Below are 24339 nucleotides of genomic sequence, written 5' to 3' on the forward strand. Positions count from 1 at the left end.
AGACGGCTGTCTCTTCTTTTTAGTAATAGAACAGTGCAAGGCCAATAAAAGATAAACATAATAACTAATTGCAAGGACAATAAGAAAGCATCTGAAAATGTAAAGCCCGGCCACATTCACTTTTAATCGGTCTTCTTCTTCCATACGTTAAGCATGATGAAAACAGCTTTATATTGTTGCGGAAATGAGGATTGTGTTTTTTTTATTGTGTCGTATTGTATACCAAATGGTTGTGAATTATTGCTTTATTCTGAGCCCTCCTTGCTCCAGTCTGTTGTATAAAGGTCAAAGGGCGTTCCGGTAGTTAATTCCATAAAGCATACATTGAAGGACACTATAATATCCCTGTTCAGTAGTTTATTTCCTTATTCTGTGTATTAGGTTAAGGCTTTGTCTTCCATTAAAATGACACTCCATTGCACCAAGTGAAATAGATAGATGCCTTTCATTCTTCATTCCCATTCCCAAAAACCTCCATTTCCCCTTTCGTCATGGCCAAGCCTCAATTTGCCAATTACATCCCCTCCAAAACCACCATTGAACATGTGCTCGGGTCGGGGAAGAAAGGCGTGCCCGCCCGTCGTCATCAAGGGCGGAGCCAGAGGGTTGCGCGACCAACCATGGCCGAGGTGAGCACACCGATGGGCGTGTCCTGAAGGCCGGCGGCTTAATCGCCGGAGGCGTTATAAAAGCGCGCGCGCAAGAGTGCTTAGGAGTTGCGTAAAGAGGTCCATGACAGGAGTTGCGTAGAGAGGTCCATGACAAGAGAGGTCCATGACAAGAGTGGCGGCTGCATCCACAGCAGCTTGAGCCACCGAAACTGCATCCACAGAAGCTTGAGCCACCGAAACTGCAGCCACAGCAGCTTGGAACCAGACGGACGTTTTGAGCAGGACCGAAAAGGAATGGCGGCTGCCAAACGCGCCGATCGGGCGGCAGTATCCGTGGACCGGCCTCCCCCCTCCAGCCTTCCACCTCCTGCCATTCCTATCATCATCCCCCGTGTAAGTGTGTTCGTAGTCTGTCTTTTGTCTTGTCCCTGGGAATAAGTTAAGCCTGTTAGATAAGCTAGTATTTTCACTGTGTCTCTAAAATCTTCTGTATATTATTTTCTTATCTTTCCTTCTTCCTTGGTTATTTTGAGCCTGTAAATAGTAAATAAATTATATTCGTATTTCCACCCTTTTTGTCTGCTTCTTCTTCACATCCGTGTCGCCTTAGTCTTTTCCCTATTGAATATCTGTGGCGCGATCTGGCCAACGTTCGGGGATCGGGTGAATCGGGGAAATTGTACGACCGCAGGGCCTCCGCTCGGCAAACACAACATCTTATCCGCGGGCCGTAACAATTGGTAGTCAGGAGTTGGGATTCGAACCTGGGACTAAATTTATTTAGCCCAAATTTTGGGGACACCAATTGTACAATTGGCCGTAACAATTGGTGTCGGGAGCGGGAACGGACCCGAAGCGCGCTTAATGCGCTCAAAATTACGAGATACTGAAATTTGTTTTGTTTTACAAAACCCGAACTTTTTGAAATCGCGCCATGGCTGGTCAAGGCGATCGGATGCAGGTGGGTGAGCTAGAGGAGGGGTTAGGAGTAACCCAGGATCAGAGGGACGAAGTAGAGGAGAACAATGAGGTGGTTGAGGAGGTATCAGGCGCACAAAATGGCGCCCTCGCGCACATGGTTATTGTGGCGCCAAATTTAGCCGCGCCCGTGACCGTAGCAGCACCGGTGAATTTGGACCTCTTTATGATACAAATAAGGGCGCTCATGGTCCAGACAAGTGAAGACCTGAGGAATGACTTGGGAAACCAAATTGTGGGATTGAGGGCTGATAGTCAGCAATTGGGGAACCAGATGAAGGCTCAGAGTGAGCAAATGGGGGCAATGAGGGACGAAGCGAGGGGTACCGGTGAGGGATTAGACAAGAAATTTGGGAAGTTATACAATAAATTTGAGGGGTTAGACAAGAAATTTGAGGGGTTAGACAAGAAATTTGAGGGGTTAGACAATGGGATAGAAGAGGTAAAACATGGGTTAACGGGGGTGGAAAATAGAATGGCTGCCCAGGAGAATCAGATAGAGGGGGTGAAAAATGGGTTAAGGGGGCTAGAAGATAGGATGGAAAACAAATTGCGGGAAATAGGGGAGCAATCCGCCCGAGAAATTAAACAAATGGGAGAGCAGATAGAGGAGGTGAAAATCGAGGTAGAAACCAAATTGGATGCTCAGAGGGATGAATTGGGACAGATGAGGGTGGCATCTACAAAAGAGGGAGGAGATGAAGGAGGAGATACGACGAGGTGTAAGTGAGGAGGTCTCGGGGGTACGCGAGGAGGTAAAGCGAGGTGAAAAGCGTATGGAGAAAGAGGTGAGGAATAATACGGCTAGGTTACAGGGGGGAATAGAGGGTCTGACGAGGGGAGTAGAACAGCTGACAGTGGGACAAAAGGAACTCGTAGACCAAGTGGAAAAGAACACTGCAATAATCGGGGGGTGAAAAGTGACACAAAAAGACATTAAAAATGAATTAATAGCGACACAGAAGGAATGTCAGATGGTACATGAGGGGTTGACGAAGAAGTTGGAAGAGGTGACAGAAGTAATGGAGACGAAGGACCGAGAGGTGAGGACGCACATAGAAACGGTTAAAGTGGCGTTAGAGGAAGAGATAGAGGGGGCGCACCGGGAGATGAAGGAGGTAAAGGAAAAATTAGAGGAGGTGGAAGAAGGGGTGAGTGAAATTAAGAAGAGACGGAGGGAAACTAAAAAGGAGATAAGGGAGGAAGTGATGGAATATGTGCAAGGTCGGTGCTCAAATCGTGATGATGTGCTCACTAACCAAATAAAGAGTTTGCAGGTGGCAGAGGAGGTGCGACGACGAGGTGCCAAGGTGAGTGGCGATATACGAGGGAATGTATATGATGTGAGGGGAGCTTCAGTCGGCTTGGGGGTTGATTTGGATCCGGGTGTTCGTGAGAGGCCGTTGGTGAAGTGTGCGACAGGTACGGTGTGCGAGAATGTCCGACTCTGGGGTGTGTGAGGAAAAAGTGCGCGCCGAGGAGTGAGTGTGCTGTCGAGAGTGAGTTGGTCGTAGCGCGTGTGCGAGGGGGCACATGGAAGCGCGGTGTGGTGAGTGTTACAGAGGATGTAACGAGAGAATGCACACCTGCGGTGAGTGTTACAGAGGGTGTAACGGGAGAGTGTGCGTGAGAAAGGTGTGTAACGGACAGGTGCATGAGGAAAGAGTGCGCTGTCAAGAGTAAGGGAGAATGCACGCCTGTGGTGAGTGTTACGGAGGAAGTAACGGGAGAGTGTGCGCAAGAGGATGAGCGAGAAAGGTGTGTAACGGACGGGTGCATGAGGAAAGAGTGCGCTGGCGAGAGTAGGGGTGAGTGCGTGACCGAGTGTGGTGGTGAAAGTAGTGAGAGTGACACGGAGCGTGAGTTGGTTGTGGCAGGTGAGAGAGGATGTACACCTGGAATGGAAGGATGCACACCTGGAATGGTAGAGCGCGTATGGGAATGCACGCTGGAACTGGTAGTGAGGCACGTGGTTGGGTGTGCGAGTGAGAGCACACCTGTGATTGTCACAGAGGAGGTGACCGAGAAGGGGGTGCGAAGAGGTGTGTTGGTGAGGTGTGCGAACGACGAGTGTGTGCGAAGGTGTGCGGTGGTCAGGTGTGTGACCAAGTCTGTGAGCGAAAGAACGAGTGCAATTGCGAAGTACGCGGGGTGTATGGGCGGCGTTGGAGCACCGAGCTCGGTGAGGGTGAAAGGGGTAGCGTATGCGTGTGAGCATGCAGGTGAAGCATCGACGGTAACCGGGTTAGCGGTTAGAACGACATTTAGCCGAATCGGGCCCTCGGTGCGCGCCGAGCAGCTTCGCGTGCCACGAGGACCAGCGGGGATCCGAACCACGGCGGTTTCGAAAGAACCGCCGTACGCGATCCACGCTGGGCCTCGCTCGGAACGGCCGCGTCCGTGCTCCACTAGGCGGAGCGGGCAGCCCGATAGGAAGGGTCGTCCGGCGACCCCTTTTTGTTGAGGCTTTCCGGCAGGTCGAGATCGGGCCATTGGATGGCTCCGTGCCAAGGTGGTGCGTGGGATCTCGGCCCGGGTAAGCGTCCTTCCCTTCACCGAGTGTCGGACGCATCCAGCCGCCGGCACCAAACAACCCGCATTCATTGCTCGGCTTTACGAAGCCGGGCTGTAGAAGTGAATTGGCGCACCGAGAGGCTCTAGTGAGTAGACGTGATGATGAGAATAGTGTTTTGGACCCGAAAATTGCAAAGCAAAATTTGATGATTGGCAAAGGATTGGCAGATGATGGGTAGTGATTGGCAAATTTGTGATTTGTTGAATTTGGACGAGCCAAATTTATAGTGAGAGATACCCGATGTGGTGGGATGGCAACTCTGCCATCTCTCACAGAGGGGGCAAAGGAGCACTAGATTTATGGGGTTTATGGCAGTGAAAACGAGCCCGGGAGGGTTAGGATATAATGTGTAGGGATCCAGAGAAGATGACAATAGGTAACGGTAAGGTTAGTTAGTGACAATGATACCGGTAGTGGGGACGCAGGTAGATTAGATTTGATGATAATGACGTGGTATGTGCTTAGTTTAAAGGGAAGACGGGGAGCACTAAGTTAGCAGGGCAACAGGTAGTTTAGATGATGCCGTGTGAGTGTTGGAAGTGTATTCAGAACCATATTGTGAAAAGTGTGTGAGGAACAGGTGTGATTGCACAGGTGTGCAACTCAACAGGTGGATGGAGCAGTGTTTGAGTGAGTGATGGTGATGAGTGTTGTGCTGACCAAATTGTCCAGGAAGGAAGGAGGGTGCAGGTGGCACCAGGTGTGATTGCACAGGTGTGCAACGACAGGTGTATGGAGAATGGTTGTGTGAAATACATGGAGTGTGGAATACATGGAGTGTGGAATATATGGAGTATTGGAATGGATGGTCGTGGAGTGAGTATGGTGGAAACTATGGAGTGGAGTGGATGGTGCGAAGGTGTGAATGGGGGAAGGATGGACCCCCATCATGAATACCCGGGGAGGGTAGTGTAAGTGTTAGGTAGAGGGTATAGGTAAATTGCGGTTGGATATTGGCATCTGTGGTGTGGGTGGAAGAATGGTGATTGGATGGGTGCATTAGTGTTGTGGAAATGGCTGGGCGTGTAGCCTGTTAGTGTGTGTAGTTGGTTTGGGCACTCTACCACTGTGAGGATGTCGGCCAGGTGAGGCCGCAGGTGGGCTCTGGGAGCCGGTAGAGTTGTTGTGGATGGGGCCCGAGGATCCGGAGGACGGACCCGGGTAGCCCAGTGCCAGAGGGCACCAAAGGGTGACAGAGCCAGGAGGGGCCTTCCCCAGTTAGTTAGGTTAGGGTGAGGAGCTAGGTAAGCTCGGGTGGCAACTGCAGTGGTGGAGGTGTGCAGGTGGGTAGACCTGCTGGGAGAGCTGCACGACCCAGCCCAGAAATTGTGCAAGGGCACCGGGAGATGAATTGGGGGAGTGAGACCCCAAATTGAGAAGCACCACAGTTTGGTCAATGGGAATTGGTTTTTAGAACCCATAGTGGAAGAGGCCAATGGATTGGCAGGGAAAGACCCCGGGTAGTGTAAAGTGTGTTAAAGTCATTTAGAAAGTAGTTAGGATGAAGATCTCCTCGCACCATCTGCATCCACTCACCTGAGATGACGTACCTCCACACCATGCCAGGTTGTTTTATTATTTTTGATGCAAATGTTTGGAATGTGAGACGCATCATGACGTGGGTGTGACATTGTGCTTGATGTTAGATCTCTTCCTCCTTGTGAGGATTGATGATGAATTGGGTGATGGCAAATTTTGGTTAGAGGGATTGTGGTGACGAATTTGGAATCGAAGAAATATGTGGAAGCCGTGACAGTAGTGACGAATTTGTAAATGTGTAGATTTTTGTAAATATGGGGTAGGGGCAAAGGTAGAGTAGGTGACAGGGGCGGTGACGTACGGAAGGGACGAGCTTTTCTCACTTCGCTCTCCGTACGCATTTCGCCTTGCATTGCCTTGTTTGATGTGTACCCTTGTGACCTTACCCCTCGCTCATCTGTTTCTCCCCCTTTTGTCTCCCACATGAGGACCTGAGCGCCACTGGGCGCCGAGGGGAGCGTGCGTGAGTCCGCCATTGTGCGCCCGGAACTCCCAGAACCAGCTGTCTGCATCGATGCACCACATTATGGACCACATGTCTGTGGCCGAGCACCACCTATGGACCCCATGGGTTGGGGCATGGCCCCTCTGCTGGAACCGGCCATGAAGGCCCGAAATCTTGCTGGCGGACCTTGGCCACAGGGCACCGATGCCCCACAGGTGAACCATACATAGTCGGCCCTGTGGGCCATAAATAAAGAAAATAAAAACGGACACGTTAGGTGCATTTTATTGCAAATAGGCCACCAGCAAAGGAAGATGACAACAACTGGAAAATAGTAATAGGCAGCAGAGGGAGCCGAAGAGCAAGAGACCACCTGCAGGGTTAGGGGTTGTTTGGTTATTTATATTGATGAACAGTGATGACTGTGCACCGATTGGTGCTTGAGGGTGTATTGGTGCGTTTTTGGGTGCTTTCATGGTGCATTGATGCAGAGCAAACTGTCTCTCCCCCCAGAAAGAACAATCACAGGTCCTGGGTTGCGTTTTGTAAATAAAAGTAGCGTCAATTGTAAATAATGCTCCCCACCGTCAATGTATAGTTTGAAGACCATTCCGCAATTCGGTTAGCTGTGGGCGTGAGTCTGTTAGGTAGGGTGCAATGGAGCAGCGGGACATATTTATTTATGTTTTAAAACTGTCGCACTCAGGGTCAGGTTAAAAGTAGAGGGAACTACACCTATGTGTCACACTAAGTTAAAGTTATAGGCCCGGGCCGTGCCTAAGAGGAGGAGGGTGCAGTGTTGCGGAAATGAGGATTGTGTTTTTTTTATTGTGTCGTATTGTATACCAAATGGTTGTGAATTATTGCTTTATTCTGAGCCCTCCTTGCTCCAGTCTGTTGTATAAAGGTCAAAGGGCGTTCCGGTAGTTAATTCCATAAAGCATACATTGAAGGACACTATAATATCCCTGTTCAGTAGTTTATTTCCTTATTCTGTGTATTAGGTTAAGGCTTTGTCTTCCATTAAAATGACACTCCATTGCACCAAGTGAAATAGATAGATTCCTTTCATTCTTCATTCCCATTCCCAAAAACCTCCATTTCCCCTTTCGTCATGGCCAAGCCTCAATTTGCCAATTACATCCCCTCCAAAACTACCATTGAACATGTGCTCGGGTCGGGGAAGAAAGGCGTGCCCACCCGTCGTCATCAAGGGCGGAGCCAGAGGGTTGCGCGACCAACCATGGCCGAGGTGAGCACACCGATGGGCGTGTCCTGAAGGCCGGCGGCTTAATCGCCGGAGGCATTATAAAAGCGCGCGCGCAAGAGTGGTCAGGAGTTGCGTAAAGAGGTCCATGACAGGAGTTGCGTAGAGAGGTCCATGACAAGAGAGGTCCATGACAAAGAGAGGTCCATGACAAGAGTGGCGGCTGCATCCACAGCAGCTTGAGCCACCGAAACTGCATCCACAGCAGCTTGAGCCACCGAAACTGCAGCCACAGCAGCTTGGAACCAGACGGACGTTTTGAGCAGGACCGAAAAGGAACGGCGGCTGCCAAACGCGCCGATCGGGCGGCGGTATCCGTGGACCGGCCTCCCCCCTCCAGCCATCCACCTCCTGCCATTCCTATCATCATCCCCCGTGTAAGTGTGTTCGTAGTGTCTTTTGTCTTGTCCCTGGGAATAAGTTAAGCCTGTTAGATAAGCTAGTATTTTCACTGTGTCTCTAAAATCTTCTGTATATTATTTTCTTATCTTTCCTTCTTCCTTGGTTATTTTGAGCCAGTAAATAGTAAATAAATTATATTCGTATTTCCACCCTTTTTGTCTGCTTCTTCTTCACATCCGTGTCGCCATAGTCTTTTCCCTATTGAATATCTGTGGCGCGATCTGGCCAACGTTCGGGGATCGGGTGAATCGGGGAAACTGTACGACCGCGGGGCCTCCGCTCGGCAAACACAACATCTTATCCGCGGGCCGTAACAATATATATATTTTGTATACAAAGTCGAGGCTCATGTAAGAGCTAACACATAGAACATATAGTAAAGGGAGCAAGCAAGGGACAAAAGGGGGAGGGAGAGGGAAGCACAACAGTAGAGAACAGGGACATCGGGAGATCTGTGGAAGGGAGAGGGCTGAGGCGGAGTACAGGGATAAACAAGATTGACACTACAAGTACTTTCAGGGGAAAAAACGCAATTTTAAAAAAAGAAGGATTTGTGGTGTATTAATGGGGGTAGAAAAGATCAAGGTTTTGGATGGGGGAAGATAAGAAATGGTGGTGAACAGCTGTTTTAAAGACCTGGAGGGATGAGTGGGATTGAAGAGAGTGAGGGAGTTTGTTCCAGAGGTGGGAGAAAAGAGGAATGAAAGAGTGAAGGTGAGCAGAGAGTCTTGATTTTGGCAGTTTAACCATAAGAGGGTTGCAGGCAGATCTTGTGCGACCTGTTGGAGTATTTGGGGGACAGATTACAGAGAGAGCTGGGGGAGCTAGGCCAGAGAGGAGTCTGTAGAAGACAGAAAGACCACCTACCTGCCTGCAGTGAGTGAGTAAAAGGCCCTTGGAGTTAGCTTCATCTTGGGAGATACAAATGATTAAAAAAAAAAAACATACCAAAAAAAGGACGCTTTTAAGCAACCATGACCTTCTTCTTTTTTTTTTTTTTTTTTTTTTTTTTTTCTTTTTTTTTTTGTATCCTGAATCGAGGCTCGTGAAAGAGCTAACATTTATTCCACAAACAAATCAACCAGACAAACAAAACATACAAAAAGAGGGAGCGGAAGACAAGATGGGGAGAAGAGGGGAAGCACACAAACACAACACCTGAGAGCAGGGAGAAGCGCGGGAGGGAGATGGCCTGGGGGGAGGAGGGGGAGAGGTATAAAACACAAGGAGACCAAGGACTTCCAGGACAGAAGTTGGTATTTCAAAAAAGTGTAGGATTTGGGGTGAAATTAGTGGGGGTAGAAAAGATCAAGGTTTTGGATGGGGGAAGACCCAGCGTGCGCCACTGCCGAGCCCCCTTCAGTGCCCAGCAATGACGATTTGCAATGCTTGGAGATGGCATAGGAAAGGTGCGGTGTACAACAATTATGATAAAACACGGCACAACACGAGAGTAAACTTTGCATACCCAAAAAAATTAAAAAGAATGCCTTTTAGCTCTTACACGACACTCGGCTTTGTATATGAATGAATGAATGAATGAATGCCTTTAGCTCTTACATGATCCTAGACTGTTGACCTCAAATTCAGTGAACCAATATGCAAACACTGTTCAAACTTGTCAATGAAATGAAAATTGAAGATTTCATGCGACCTTGACCTTTTGATCGAAGAAATACCAATCAGCTTCTAGCTTTTGATTGGTGAACCAATTCGGTGACCCAATATGTGCATTCTTAAAATTTCAGGTCATTTGGATGAAAATTGACGATTTTGTGATGCTGACCTTTGACCTTTTGACCAAATTATAAATTTGGCTTCTCCATATTATCATAATAAAGCTTTGTTGAAAATTTCATGACAAAACTCAAATGGTAAATTAAAATTTCAGGTCAATTGCATGAAAATTGATGATTTTAGGTTATGCTGACCTTTGACCTTTTGACAAAATTAATAATTTGCCTTCTTCATATTATCATTATAAAGCTTTGTTGAAAATTTGATGACAAAAGCTAAAATGGTAAAAAAAAAAAGGTTACGGCCCGAACAGGCAGATACAGAGATACAGACACACGGGCTGATTAGAAAGCATCACCCAAATGCAAAGTCCATGCGTGTCCGCTTTGTATTCAAACCAAACATGACAAAAACAACAGCAATTACCAACAGCAACAAAATTAGCCCGCACCCCACGCAGCGGGAGATGCGGTTTGGCATCACTTCTGTTGGTGCATCATGCTAAAAAAAGACTGTTGTCATGGAAACCATTGACACTTCAAAACGGTAAAAATCCATTGTTATGATTTTGGTTGACCAACTCAATGATGCAATATGCATCAAATTTCAAATCAATTGGATGAAAATCTTCGATTTTATGTGTCCTTGATCTTGCCCAAATTATTAGTTAATCTTCTCCATATTCACATCATAAAGCTATTGAAAATTTGATGCCAAATAATCAAATAGTAAAAACGTTACGGCACGGACAGACAGACAGACAGACACACACAGGCAGGCACACACACACACACACACACACACACACACACACACACACACACACACACACACACACCCAGACCCTGACACACTCACACAGGCGAGGGGGAGGTGGCATTATTTGCCGCCTCCCTCTTGCCTGGGACGGAGAGGATCGAGGGCTGCGTCAAATACATCAGTTTTGAAGGCAATGAAAAATGACCCGAAAAAGACAGCTTTGATGAGACAAGATGCACACGAGTTGCCCGGTATCACGCCTTTGGACATGCATTTGTGACGCAGCCTGGTACTGCAGCTTGGTGGGACTTGTAGTCCCTGTACTGATGGGAGGGAGGACCCAAGCTTTGGCCATTCCCTCTTGCAGGGTTCAGACGATTAAGGATGAGAGAGACCGAGGTTTGTGGGATCGAGGACCGTGCCAAATAAAACAGCTTCAATGGGAATGAGAACCAAGCCGTGCACAGCAGCTTTGGTGGGGGAGGGAGGCGCCCGTAGTTGCGCAGCTCGACATGCGTTTGGGACTCAGCTAGGCGACCTGGCCTTGCCTTGTGACTTGCTGGGTTTTCCCAGCTCTACCCTGTCAGGGGAAGATGTGATCGAGAAAGGACGAGACCGAGATGTTGAGATTCAGAGGGAAGAGACCAAAACTGGGTGTACTCTGGAGACCACTTCGGGGATGGCGGAGGGGGAAATGGAGCACGGATAAGGAGACGGCTTGGTCCATGAGTCGTGGTTCTTTGCTGCTGGGGTGAATATGGATGCTTCAGGACCAGAAAAGGCTCTGTTTAGTTTTGGAGATACGCGAGTGGAGATGGCAACTAGTGGCAGCAGCCCATGCACACACACACCCATACATGAATCATGATTTACACATACACCTGCAGAGTTATACACATAGTATACTGTATATTATGTACACACATATACTTGACATGTTGTACTGTATATTATGTACACACATATACTTGAGATGTTGGACTGTTTTTTATATGCACACATATTATACGTGACATATTATCACATCTGATCACCCATTAAGACAGGACATTCAGCGCTGGGACCTATCGTCCTTTGAATACTTCCCTCAATTAACCAATCGGCCCATTAGATAACAAGTGTGATGCGTAGTGTTGGTTCGCTCAGCCAACTAGTAGCAGCTACGCAGCCACATGCACGGTTCCCCATCTGCTGGATAAATCTCACAGGTATGGTCAACCGACCCTGGGCACGAAGATCTATTCAGAGGTGAGTGCTGTAGATGGCATCCTTGGTCTTTTTATAAACCAGTTTGGTTCGGAGTTATGTGACCCACGACCGTCACAGTGGTGAGGCGTGGAATTTGGAACACCAGTGACGATCATAACAATATTGTTCTGGGAATGATCTTTAGGGGGTTAAGAAAACTGTTTGGTAGAATCATTGTTATTTCGTAGCATTTGTTTAGATAAGCGTGACCTACTATTTGCGCAATATATACTGTATGTGGTATGTATGTACAGCGAGACGTTTGTTTTCCCTACACTACTGTTTTGTCCTCCCATATTCAAATCCCTGGCAGCACATATTTAATGTTACTTTCCTCTGTTTATATGTCTTTGCAAAGCACACACGAGAGCTTTGCAGCTCAAGCCATGAGAATGTGCAGGTACAGCGAATCTGCATTGAGGAAATTGGCCATTAGCCTCACCAAAGGAGCTGATATACAGGGTGAATCTGCATTGAAAAAGTCTGCAGTTAGCCTCACCAGATAGCCCATGCAACCTGGCACAGGGCTTTTCAGTGGATCTCGAATATGGTTCCATTAACGGCTGCTTGGAAAGAGAAGGAGCAATTTTGAGGTCTGTTAGCGATGCAGCGGACACAGGTAGTTGGCAGTTACAACTGCTTTTGAAAGAGACTTGAAAGCCGAGAGAAGACAGTAACGCTGGAGGAGAGCACCTGAGATCGGCAGGAAGAGTCACTGTGTGCAGAACTGAGTGTGCCGAAGCTGTGAACATTTATTTCCCAACGAGTATTGTAACGTGACAAACAGATCAGGAAACTTGCTCGGGGCTCTGGCCTTAACTGGCGGTTGCGGTCGTTTTGACACAACCCGCGGAACTCGAACCGGGCTCCTGTACCAGTCCCACGTCTGTTACAATAGGTTTGTCATGACAAATTTTGACAACTTTGAAAACCAACACAAGTTGAGAAGGGAAATAAAGGTAAGCAATGGTCCAATCCAAAATGAGCAAGTTTTAAGGATGCCAGCAAGACCACAGATGTGAGTGAACAAAGGCTGCGGCACAAAGATGGCGGTATTCTGTCTTATTATACAGGTAACAATAATAAATAGTAATAAAATGGTCATTAAAATGGTGATCACTTCAGAAGTGCAGAATGTTATTATCATGCAAAACACCTCCATTACCCACAAGGCTTATGTGAGATGTTATAACTGGCTGAGAAGTCAAAACTTTTTCTCTAATACTCATGCCAGGAAGCTTCTAAGTTTCCTTGCTATCAGAGATGCCTCTTGTACAACAACTGAACAAACTCCGTAGCCATCTCATCCATAGACTGCATGAGACTCTTCCATAGACTCTTCAGCTCAATGAGAATCTTCAGTCAAATAACAAACACAATTCCCAACCATTGCTGGCTCGCACTAGGCCACTGACCTTTCAACTAGCATAAAACATCATCAGCAACACTTTCAAAGCAGTCATTTACAGCAAACCATTAAAAAAAAAATCTTTATTCGTTTTTCATTCTGTCTTCTATCTGGCACAGATTTATCTGCCTGCTTTATCTGTCGACAAAAAACATGCTGTTTCTGTCATATACGCAACAGAACGACTTCTTGCATTTGGCGCTTTCAAGATAAAGCTCAAATGAAACTTCGGATCATTTTAAGTTTGACCATCAAATAACACACAAACACATTCAGAACCTAATATCAGTACAACCCTACTCACATTGAACTTATTACACTTATTACACTCACTCTCCATGTCAGCAAGTAAGTAGGTCTTTTAAAAACAGTCATCACCAAACATTCCGGTTGAGGAAATGAAGATAGAGAGGGAACGAACATTCAATGGACTTGGGGCAAAGGCGTGTGGGGGGAAACTAACGCTTTATGTTCGCAAGACGAACATTCTTCTCCTCCTCAAAAATACGATGATCAACCCTGTCCAGGAAAGCCTGGCGCTCAATGTACCTGCAAAGAAGAGGGAATGCAAGGATAAAGTAAGTGTCAAGGAAGGACTGGAAGCCAGGAAAGAATCGTCGGCGACGAAGAGAAAAGATGCATTTCATAGTATGATAAATGCATATACATGCACAATAATAGTGTTACATTTATGGGGGTAGATAAGAGAATACCGTTGGGAAGGTAGAATTGTATAGAAATAGCAAGGACCGTGTGACGCGTCGGAGAATTTTGATGTACTAAGTAGGGAAAATTTGCTTAAGGTTGTTTAAATGTTCATCATACGAGGGACGATGACGTGTTAATTAGAGTAGGGTTTAAGGTTAATTCCCCCTGTTCAGCAAATCCTCTGTGGCCATCCCTAACAATTATAACAACCACCGGTCAGGCAAAGCGGCAGCCGGCCAAGCTAAGCCCGCCCTATGGACACATATGGCAAAAGGACCCGTCCAGGGGAGGCGGAGCGACCGTGCAAGGGGCCTGAGGAAGAGAGCCGGCAGGCCACGCCCCCGGAGTGACCAGGCCGGGTGACGTCAGTCACAGCTCGGTGCTGGAGAAGAAGGCAGCTTGAGCAGTACGCTGACCATTGCGTCTGTGGTTGATTTTTGGTGCTCTTTGAGGAGAGTTTTTACAGCAGCAATTGTGAGGAGGATTCGCCTACTGTAGACTCACAAGTGGGTTTGAGTCCGCGTGTGCTTCCCCAGACAGTGGAGGAAAAGGAGGCCATCTTCGTGACTTACCTCACACTTGTAGGGCCTTCGACGCCGTCGCAATCTTGAGAGTTTCCCACGCGGGTGGCTCCAAGCTTCGTCTCCACCACCAACCTCCCAAAAGGACTCAGAAGTGAGAAGTAATGCCCTTGGTACACTAAGGAGCATAGCTCAATTTGGCCAAACACAATTCTGCGATACACCGCACCCGAGAACACCTGCCCTGCTTCCTCAAAGTGACGCCTCATGATAGTACGCTATTAAAGTTACTTACTGGTACTTACAGTTTTGAAGCAGATGTTATGGGATGCAACAGGTCAGTTAAGGATGCCATCACTAAATGCATGGTTTTCATGTCTGTCGTAATAGAATATTGCAGTGTGCGCATCTTCGTCAGAGAAGATAATACATTGTTTAAACCCTCAGTGCGATAATATTCCTTGGAGGGTACAAGAAGAAGAAGTCAATAGCATGAAATGTTTCTCAGACTCATTCTGTTTCATCTTGCGGATGATGGCACAAACTCTCGTTATGCACAGGCATGGAGTACACATCATGGAGGAGCCCAATGTGATACCCATAAACTGCAGACTGGGAATCCACGGTATGCTGCCGCAAGTATGCAGGTGCACTACAGGAAGCATGACAGGAATCAAGGCGTCAAACGGAAAGGTTTCCTTAACTGTGAATCTGAGCACAATTGCACAAGATGGTAATCGCGAGTGCAAATCCAAATAGGAGGTATACCAACCACCAATATTTGGAAGAAGCTTTTTTGCAAGGATAACAACATTGCAATTTACTAGAAGGCAATCAGTGGAGCATATACCTCCGCCAGGTTGAAGAGTTTACCTTTTGTATCGATCCGGACTTCAATCAAAATGTAATCAGGTTTGTCTTGTCACCCACCCAACTCATCCACCAAGTTTTGTCCGAACCCGTCAATGCTTTGTAATATCACGCTAAGATTATGACTCAGTTGACAGTGACACATCTAGGCAGAATGCATTTCACGAGTGTCAAATATGAACCAACAATGATTGCACAAAATAAATGCTGACATGACACTCACCCTTCTTTGCCACGGTTGTGTGTAGCCAACTCCTCTTCAATCCCTTCCTGCTCCTTGAAGTTGTCCCAGTCGAGTCGGGAACGATCCAGCGTGCTCATCCGAGGGCGTTTACCCTCAATGTGGCCCAGCACAGAGCCTATGCCTCCGGCCCTGGCTGCTCTCCTTGTCCTGCCAACACAGTGATGCAGTTTTCTTTTTCAGTATTTTAGGGAAAGCATTCTGGACAATATTATGTGCCAATGGGTTTGTTTGTGTCCTTCGGTTTGGTTTTAAAATGGCATGTTAATAAGGTATTCTCTCTCATAGTGTTCAGAGCAGAGACGACACAGGACAGTTGAAATTACAGCAGCATCAGCAAAATGACGAGAAAAGGATGCAAGATGTATGTGAATTACTGATTCCGTTCCTCCTTGTCAAAAAGTGTCAATGAACTAGAGCAGAATTTTTAGGATGGTCAATTAGGTTACATTGTGGTGACATTATTCGATATTTGCAGCAGAGTCAGGTAAAGTTAGCGTAAGGAAAGTGAGCAAAGAATCCCCAACGAGTGAAAGCGAAGCCTTACATCGTTGAATAATAGTACGCGTCTGGAAGAAGGGGAAAATATTGCACGACTCAAGTACCATGACAAAACGGGCTCTGTTATTATGCAACGTTAACATGCTGGATCATCCCATCCGGTTGATACTCTCATTGCATTTCGTCATCTCCACCCTGATAAATCTCTGAAACGGTCTCAGAAGAAACTCCAATGGTGTAATTGCCCAAAGTGCGATTGCAACCACTGATGTATTGATCGTCATGCTTCTTGAGAACATTGGAAGAACTTTGTCATGTAAAAACCTCAAGGAGATGTTTGCAATCATGTTGTTCTTCCACAGCTTCAATGCTATTATCATATATAATCAACTTGATACAATGCCGTTGAGATGCCCACCTTACAAATAAAAGCAATTTTCTATGTACAGTGCCTTCAGAAAGTGTACGGTGTGTACCCTGGTTTAGAATAGGTACAGTCCCAGGGTGGAGCTTATTTTTGAACTTTTGAAATATGATCTTCTTACCCTCTCAATTTGTTCCTATATATGAAATAAAAATGCAGGCAAAATATGAGCACAATTGAACAATATTTAGGGATAGCTCAATGATGGTAAAGTTTCTGATACCCCAAAGCTGCGGCCGCCCTTTTATTTCGCATACTACTGATTAATAGATTAATTCTGTTGATAAATTAAGAACCCAATTTTAACTACTAAGTAAATTGACACTCTCTCCTATCATCATACACACAACATGCAATCATTGTGGTAAAATTAATTACTGGGAACACAGATAAAACCTTTAAATTATAAAACTCTGTGCTCCATTCAATAAATAATTACAGTAGTAATATGTACATTGTAAATACACAATATCTGTTATAATAAAAGAGTAAAATGTTCGTTGAGCTAGAGTCTGCTAGACAATAAATGCTAAAATGAGATGTAGCGCTGACCTGGGAACGCTTATCAGTTATCACCATAGTATCTAAAAGTAAACACTGTACATAGGTGTATCACAGAACACTATTTGAAAATAAAAACGAAGTTATCACAGGCTTTGCAGAGAATCACAGACACAATGGGTGTATAAACATGGTATAATGTTATCACAGATTATAGAAGCATATAATCATTGTGGTTCAACTGGTTCATATCTATTATCCAACCAATCATCCGAATCCCATTGTTTTTCTGATAAATTGATAATGCAAATTTTCCATGAATTTATATTCCAGACATGTTCAGACTTGTTTACTGTTTGGACTCAATGGACTGACTATGCTGACTAAGCAACAGCTGCAACACTGTTGCAGCAGTATGTTTGTGTAATTGCTTGAGGCATTGTGCTCACTGCTCAGTTATTAATAGAACTGTTTGAATTTTCTTGATTCTTAATTTCTTAATGCTATGTTCTACTTCTTTCAGATTCATATCTGATTGAAAATGTCATCTGTGGAAAAAGCAACAAGATCTCAAACCAAGTTGTATCTCCTTGGCGACTCTGTGACTGAATTAAGTGGCAGCAAGTTGCCATCATTGCGTATGGCTCTTGGATTCTTCCTACATCACCATCTCGATCTGAAGGAGACCGTAAGACAATCGTCGGATGTTACCATCACGGAAATAGCTAACTTTTGGAAGAAAGCTAGAATCCCGATGAGAGCTCATCAAAACTGCCAAACCAAGCTTGAGCAGACATTTGAAGAATGGCGTCTTCTGAAAAAGAACAAAGCGCGAACGTCACCAACTCAACTCGCGAGAGAGTCGGCTTTTGTTTCCAGGCTTGAAGACCTTTTTGATGTCGCTCATGCTGATGCTCTGACCAATACGTCAGTATTACAAGAAGACAAGGATTTCTTGTTAGCCCAGCGAGAAAAGGGAAGAAGGGGGTCGCTGGCTGGAGTAGATGTAAAGCTTGCTGCGAAGGAGAAAACGGCGTCCAAAAGAGAGGAGGAAATGCTTGCCAGGCGACAGTGAATGGAGCAAATGTAACAGTTAGCAGCTTCTACAGCTGAACTGATTTCATCTGGTTCTGAATCTGAAAACAGCTCAGCAGAAGATAGTGAAAAGATGGAAACTGGGGACAATGCAAGTGAGGGAGCTGCTGGAGGCATCACATTTCAGACACAAAAAAGAAAGAGGGGGCGAAAAACTGTCGTTACTGAAGAACTCGCAGCTGCTCTAGATCGCACAAAAGTGTCAGACCGCAAAGCCGTTTTTGTTATAGCAGAAACTGCCAAAAGCTTGGGACAGAACATTGATGAACTTGCTCTAAACAGAGACTCAATTCGCCAACAAAGAGTACAACACCGAGTCCAGAGATCTGCAAATATAAAGGCGGAGTTTCAGGGTAATGTTCCCCTTGTTGTTCACTGGGACGGCAAACTGATCCTTGATCTAATTGGAAAAGAGAAGGTTGATCGCCTGCCAGTATTGGTTTCAGGGAAAGGAGTTTCTCAGCTACTCACAGTTGCCAAGCTTCCATCTGGAACAGGCGAGGCTCAGGCTGCTGCTGTCTTTGGAGCCATAGAAGACTGGGGCATAGCCGACAGCATCCGAGCTATGTGTTTTGACACGACCAGCTCAAACACTGGTCGGATCGCTGGTGCCTGTGTCCTCCTAGAGCAGAAGCTTGAGAAGGAGCTCTTGTCACTAGCTTGCAGGCATCACATTATGGAATTGATAATTGGTGCAGTGTTCCAAGTGTGTATGGGATTGGGAGCCAAATCTTCTCCCGAGGTTCCACTCTTCAAACGCTTCCAGGAATACAGGGGATTCATAGACACGGCCAAGTATGAACCAGGGATTGCAGCTGATGACGTGGCAAGTCTAGTGGAAGACATAAAGCAAGGCACTATCGATTATGCCAACAAGCATCTTGAACAGAGTCAGCCGAGAGATGATTATAAAGAATTCTTGGAACTTGTGATTGTCTTTCTCGGTGCTGCTCCTGCCAGAGGAGTGCGATTCATGTCACCCGGAGCAATGCACCACGCCTGCTGGATGTCCAAAGTAATATACTGTCTCAAGATCTGGATGTTCAAGGCTCAATTCAAACTGACTCCTGCAGAAAAGAGAGGATTACGTGATGTGTGTGTATTCACAGTACGTGTCTACCTGACAGCCTGGATCTCTGCACCTCAAGCATCAGGTGCTCCTTACAGTGACCTGCTGCTGCTGAAGTCACTGCTTGAATACTCATCAATCCATCCAGCCATCTCAAAGTCAACATCACGCAAGTTTTCCAATCACGTGTGGTACTTGTCACAGGAACTTGTTAGCTAGGCTTTCTTCGACAGTCGGGTCAGTTCGTCAACCAAGAGACTGATGGTGAGTGCCATGAAGAATGAAGAAGACCAAGATCAGGATCATTCCAAGCGAATCACTGTTGCTCTTGATTCATTCAAGGACAAGAACTTGGAAGATTTCGTCACAGCAAGGTCAATGAAACTTCTGCGAATGATGGAACTTCCAGATGGATTTCTCGCGGTTGATCCGGACTTGTGGGATGACAGAGACGACTACAAGCAGGCTGCAGAAACAGTCAACTCTCTAAAAGTTGTCAATGACTATGCTGAACGTGGAGTGGCACTTATTCAGGAGTACAGTGGGTTGATAACCCGCGATGAAACTCAGCTGCAAGTTGTCGAGGACCATCGCAGAATGTACCCTGATAGCAGAAAACATACACTGTCCGGGATGCCATGAAAATAATAAATTTGGGGTTTGCTGGACATTGTCAGACTGATACTATGAACTCTGTCAGAAACTGAACAAAGAATTCACTATTAACGTGTTCAAAAATAAATACTGTGTTCAAGTGTGTTGTTTAAAATAAATTAAGATATAGTCTGATATACTCGTAATTCGTTGAATTTTTATAATTTTCATAATCTTTGAGGCCCTTGAGCTACCCCTAAACATAATAATTTTGTGCTCAAACTTTTTATACAGTGTTTCTATATTATATGGAACAGATTAAGGGGGTAAGACCTTCAAAAATAAAAATGTAGTTTTAAAAAAAATTTTAAGCTCCACCCTAACTGGTACACCGTATCCCTGCGTGTCGTAGAAGGCGACTAAGAGGGTTGGCGTCAGGAAGGGCATCCGGCCATAAAAACATTGCCTCAAAAAGAGAACCATGACAATTACAACTACGTATGGGCAGGGTACAGCCCGAAGTGGAGATGGGTTTCTGAGATTTGGGACATGGAATGTAGGGACAATGACAAGGAGATCAGGAGAGTGGTGGAAGTATTGGTCAGAAGAAGAGTGGACATATGTTGTGTGCAAGAGACGAGATGGAAGGGAAGTGGTGTGAGAATGGTGAAGGGGAGGCAGGGACAGAAATACAAGTTTGTGTGGCAAGGGTGCGCGGATGGCGTGAATGCTGTTGGTGTCCTGTTTTCTGAGGAGTTTGTAGGCAGTGTGGTGAGGGTGACTAGAGTGAGTGATAGGTCGATGATGGTGAAAGTGATTATTAGAAAGCTCTTGGTGAACGCCATCTCGGGATATGCTCCGCAGGTTGGTCGGAGCGATGAAGAGAAGGACAAGTTCTGGTGTGCGATAGAGAAGCTGATGGAAAACGTGAAAGATGAGGAAGTTGTTGTGGTAGGTGGAGACCTAAATGGACATGTGGGAAGGAGTATGGACGGCTTTGAGGGAGTTCATGGGGGTTACGGATATGGTGTGAGAAATGGAGAAGGTGAAAGGATTTTGGAGTTTGCTGATGGAGCTGATTTGTTGATTTGTAATACTCATTTCCAGAAAGAGGATAATAAGCTTGTTACATACACGTCAGGTGGGTCGACGACAACCGTTGACTACCTGATGGTGCGTAGGTGAGATAGGGGGCACCTCCGGGACACAAAGGTGATCCCGGGGGAGGAGGCTGTTTCACAACACCACTGGGTTGTCTGCGACATAAGGGTGAAAGGTGCGAGGAGAGCTCGGCGGGTGAAGTACCAACCGAGAATGAAGGTGTGGAGGTTGAAAGAGGTGACAGTAAGGGAGGCATTAAAAGAGAGGCTGAGTAGGGTAGAGGCTGATGTGGTTGAGCTTGAAAGTGTTTGGATGTCAATGAACGATAGTCTGTTGGGAACCTTTGGTGAGGTATGTGGATGGACAAAAGGACCACACAGGCACTCGGAAACATGGTGGTGGGATGATGAAGTTGGAAAGAGGATTGACGAGAAGAGGAAGAAGTTCAAGGAGTGGCAGAAGGCGAAGGGTACGGGAGCAGAAAAAGCAGAGCATGAAAGTTATAAGGCAGCCAAGAAGGCTGCAAAGAAAGAGGTAGCAAAGGCGCAGGAGGCATGTAGGAAAATGTTCGGAGAACGCTTGGATTCGGAAGAAGGTCAGAGAGCGATATTCAGCATTGCAAAGCAGATAGCGAAAGAGAAGTGTGATGTGATGGGGGTGAGTTGCTTGAAGGATGAAGTGGGACAAATCGTTGTGGACCCAGATGGAATTAAAGGAAGATGGAAAAGGTATATGAAATGCTGTTGAATACAGAGAATGAATGGGATGGCAACATAGAGAGTAACCCAGTTTTAGGACCAGCAGAGAAGATAACTGAGAAGAAAGTTGAGGAAACGATAAAAGCAATGAAGAGTAGAAAAGCGGGAGGGCCAACGGGAGTTGTGGGAGATATGTTGAAGGCAGCAGGAAGTTGCGGTGTGAAGAGAATGACAGAGATCTGTAATCTGGTGGTGAAAGAAGGCCGCATTCCAGTGGATTGGGAACTGCGTACCCTCGTCCCTCTATACAAAGGGAAAGGTGACCCTCTGGAGTGTGGCTCGTACCAAGCGATAAAGTTATTGGAGCATAGAATGAAGGTATTGGAAAGGGTGCTGGAGAGGATTATAAGGAAGAAAGTGAAGATCAACGAAATGCAGTTTGGATTTATGCCAGGAAGAGGACCGACAGATGCGCTCTTTATTGTGAGGCAGTTGCAGGAGAAGTACATGGAGAAGAGGAAGAAGTTGTTTCTTGGGTTTGTTGATCTGGAGAAAGCATTCAATAGGGTTCCACACGAAGTATTGACATGGGCATTGAGGAAGTTAGGAGTGGAGGAATGGTTGATCAGAGTAGTGATGGCAATGTACAAAAGAGCGCGCACAGCTGTAAGGACGAAGGACGGGAACAGTGGTGAGTTTGAGGTGAAGGTGGGAGTGCATCAAAGGTCGGTACTAGGTCCACTACTATTTGTAGCTGTGATGGAGGTGCTGGCTCAGAACGTAAAGGAGGGTTTACCGTGGGAGTTGTTGTATGCAGATGATCTGGTGTTGATTGCGGAAAGTATGGATGGACTGAAGGAAAAGATGAACAAGTGGAAGGAATGTATGGAATCAAGAGGTCTGAAGGTGAATATCGGAAAGACGAAGATGATGGCAAGTGGTAAAGAATGTGGTGAGGTGGAAAGAACTGGGAAGTGGCCATGTGCTGTGTGCAGGAAGGGCGTCGGAGTGAACTCCATTCAATGTACAATGTGCGCCAAGTGGGTTGATCAAAAATGTAGTGGTCTGAATGAATGAATGAATGAATGAATGATCGTTTTAAGGCCATTTTTCCCCGCTGGAGCGGGGGTCTGAGAGGGTCATTAACCAGTGTGGCAGCTACATTCAAATGTAAGGTGTGCACAGAGGGAGCTGCAGATGGAGGAAATGTTGAGTTGGATCTTGGAGACGGCGTGAAGCTGGAAGGTGTGAAAACATTTTGCTACCTCGGAGACATGCTGAATGGAGAAGGTGGATCAGACTCGGCAACGGTTGCTAGAGTGAAATGTGCATGGAAGAAGTTTTGGGAACTGAGTGGCGTGCTGATGAGGAGGGGAGTGTCGTTGAAACTGAAGGGAAAGGTGTATACTGCATGTGTGAGAAGTGTTATGATTTATGGGAGCGAGACATGGGTAATGAACGTAGAGCAGCAACGAAGGCTGGAAAGTGTGGAAATGCGAATGATTCGGTGGATGTGCGGAGTGTTGTTGAGAGAGAGGAAGACAAATGATGAATTGCGAAAGATGATGGGAATAGAGCCTGTGATTGATGCTGTGTAGAGGAACAGGTTGAGATGGTTTGGTCATGTGTTGAGGAAGGATGAAAGTGACTGGTTGAGAAGAGTGATGGAAATGAATGTAGAAGGAAGTAGAGGGCGGGGAAGACCGACAAAGACTTGGCTAAAGATGGTGGAAGAAGAAATGCGGGCAAGGGTGTTACCAAGGAGAGATGCAGAAAATAGGGCAAAATGGAGAAGATCGTCATGGGGACCGCAAGGCCAACCCCCACTCTCGCAGGGAAAATGGCCTTAAAATGCATGTTGTTGTTGTTGTTGTTGTTGTTGTTGTTGTTGTAGTGCCTTCAGAAAGTATTCACACCCCTTGACTTTTTCACATTTTGTTGTGTTTCAATCTGAATTTAAAATGGTTTCAAATGAGATTTATTGTCACCGATCTACACATAAAACCCCACAATGTCAAAGTGGAATTTCTTTTTTTAGATAATTTTAACAAAATAATTTAAAATGAAATACAGAAATATCTAATTTACATAATTATTCAACCCCCTGAGTCAATACTGTGACGAAGCACCTTCGACAGTGATTACAGCTTCAAGTTTTCTTGGATATGTCTGTATCAGCTTTGCACATCTGGGTTTGGGGAGTTTCTCCCATTCTTCCTTGTATATTTGCGAAACCCTGTGATGTTGGATGGGGAGCGTCGGATGGAAGTCTGGGCTTTAGCTGGGCCACTCAAGAACTTTCACGTTCTTATGCTGAAGCCATTCCAGTGTTGCTTTGGTTGTATGCTTGGGGTCATTGTCCTGTTGGAACGTAAATCTTCGCTGCAGTCTAAGGCTGAAAAGCATCTGCTGACAAGCATCTGCTGAAAAGCATCCCCATAGCATAATGCTGCCACCACCATGCTTCACGGTGATGAGCTGGGTGATGAGCTGTGCTTGGTTTCCGCCAGACATAGAGCTTTGCATTCAGACCAAAGAGTTCAATTTTCATCTCGTCAGACCACATCATATTTTGCCTCATGCTCTCAGAGTCTTTCATTTGCCTTTTTGCATACTCCAGGTGTGCTCTCGTGTGCCTTTTTCTCAGGAGTGGCTTCTGTTTGGCCACTTTCCCGTAACGCCTAGATGTGTGAAGGGTTGCAGAGATTGTTGTACCCCCCGCAGGTTCTCCCATCTCAGCCAAAGAACTCTGTAGTTCTTGGTCACCTCCCATTGGGTTCTTCATCACCTCCCTGACCAAGGTCCTTCTTGCACGGTTGCCCAATTTGGTCAAACGGCCAGCTCTAGGAAAAGTCTGGTAGTTCCAGGTTCTTTCCATGTCCTAATGATGGAGCTCACTGTGCTCTTGGGAACTTTCAACACTCTAGAAATTGTTTTATACCCTTCTCCTAATCTATGCCTCCTCACAATTCTATCTCGGAGTTCGATGGACAGTTCCTTGAACTTCATGTAGAGTTTCTGCTCTGAAATGCACTGTCAACTGTGGG

The 24339-nt window shown here is 46.1% G+C and overlaps 1 protein-coding gene across 3 annotated transcripts in view; it reads right to left on the minus strand.

Annotated features, from left to right (window-relative positions):
- Positions 1-13037: 13037 nt before the first annotated feature.
- The window catches only part of CFDP1 (craniofacial development protein 1), a 40093-nt gene continuing 28791 nt past the window's right edge, over positions 13038-24339 (minus strand). For all 3 annotated transcript variants that reach the window (XM_068119783.2, XM_068119785.2, XM_068119784.2), the window contains exons 6-7: positions 15292-15459; positions 13038-13518 (exon numbers count right to left, since the gene is read on the minus strand). In XM_068119783.2, the coding sequence (XP_067975884.2) occupies positions 13428-13518; positions 15292-15459 (259 nt within the window). In that variant the 3' untranslated portion in view covers positions 13038-13427. The remainder of the gene's footprint in view (positions 13519-15291; positions 15460-24339) is intronic.

Source organism: Myxine glutinosa, chromosome 6, assembly GCF_964187855.1.
Source record: "Myxine glutinosa chromosome 6, kmMyxGlut1.1, whole genome shotgun sequence".
NCBI lineage: Eukaryota > Metazoa > Chordata > Myxini > Myxiniformes > Myxinidae > Myxine > Myxine glutinosa.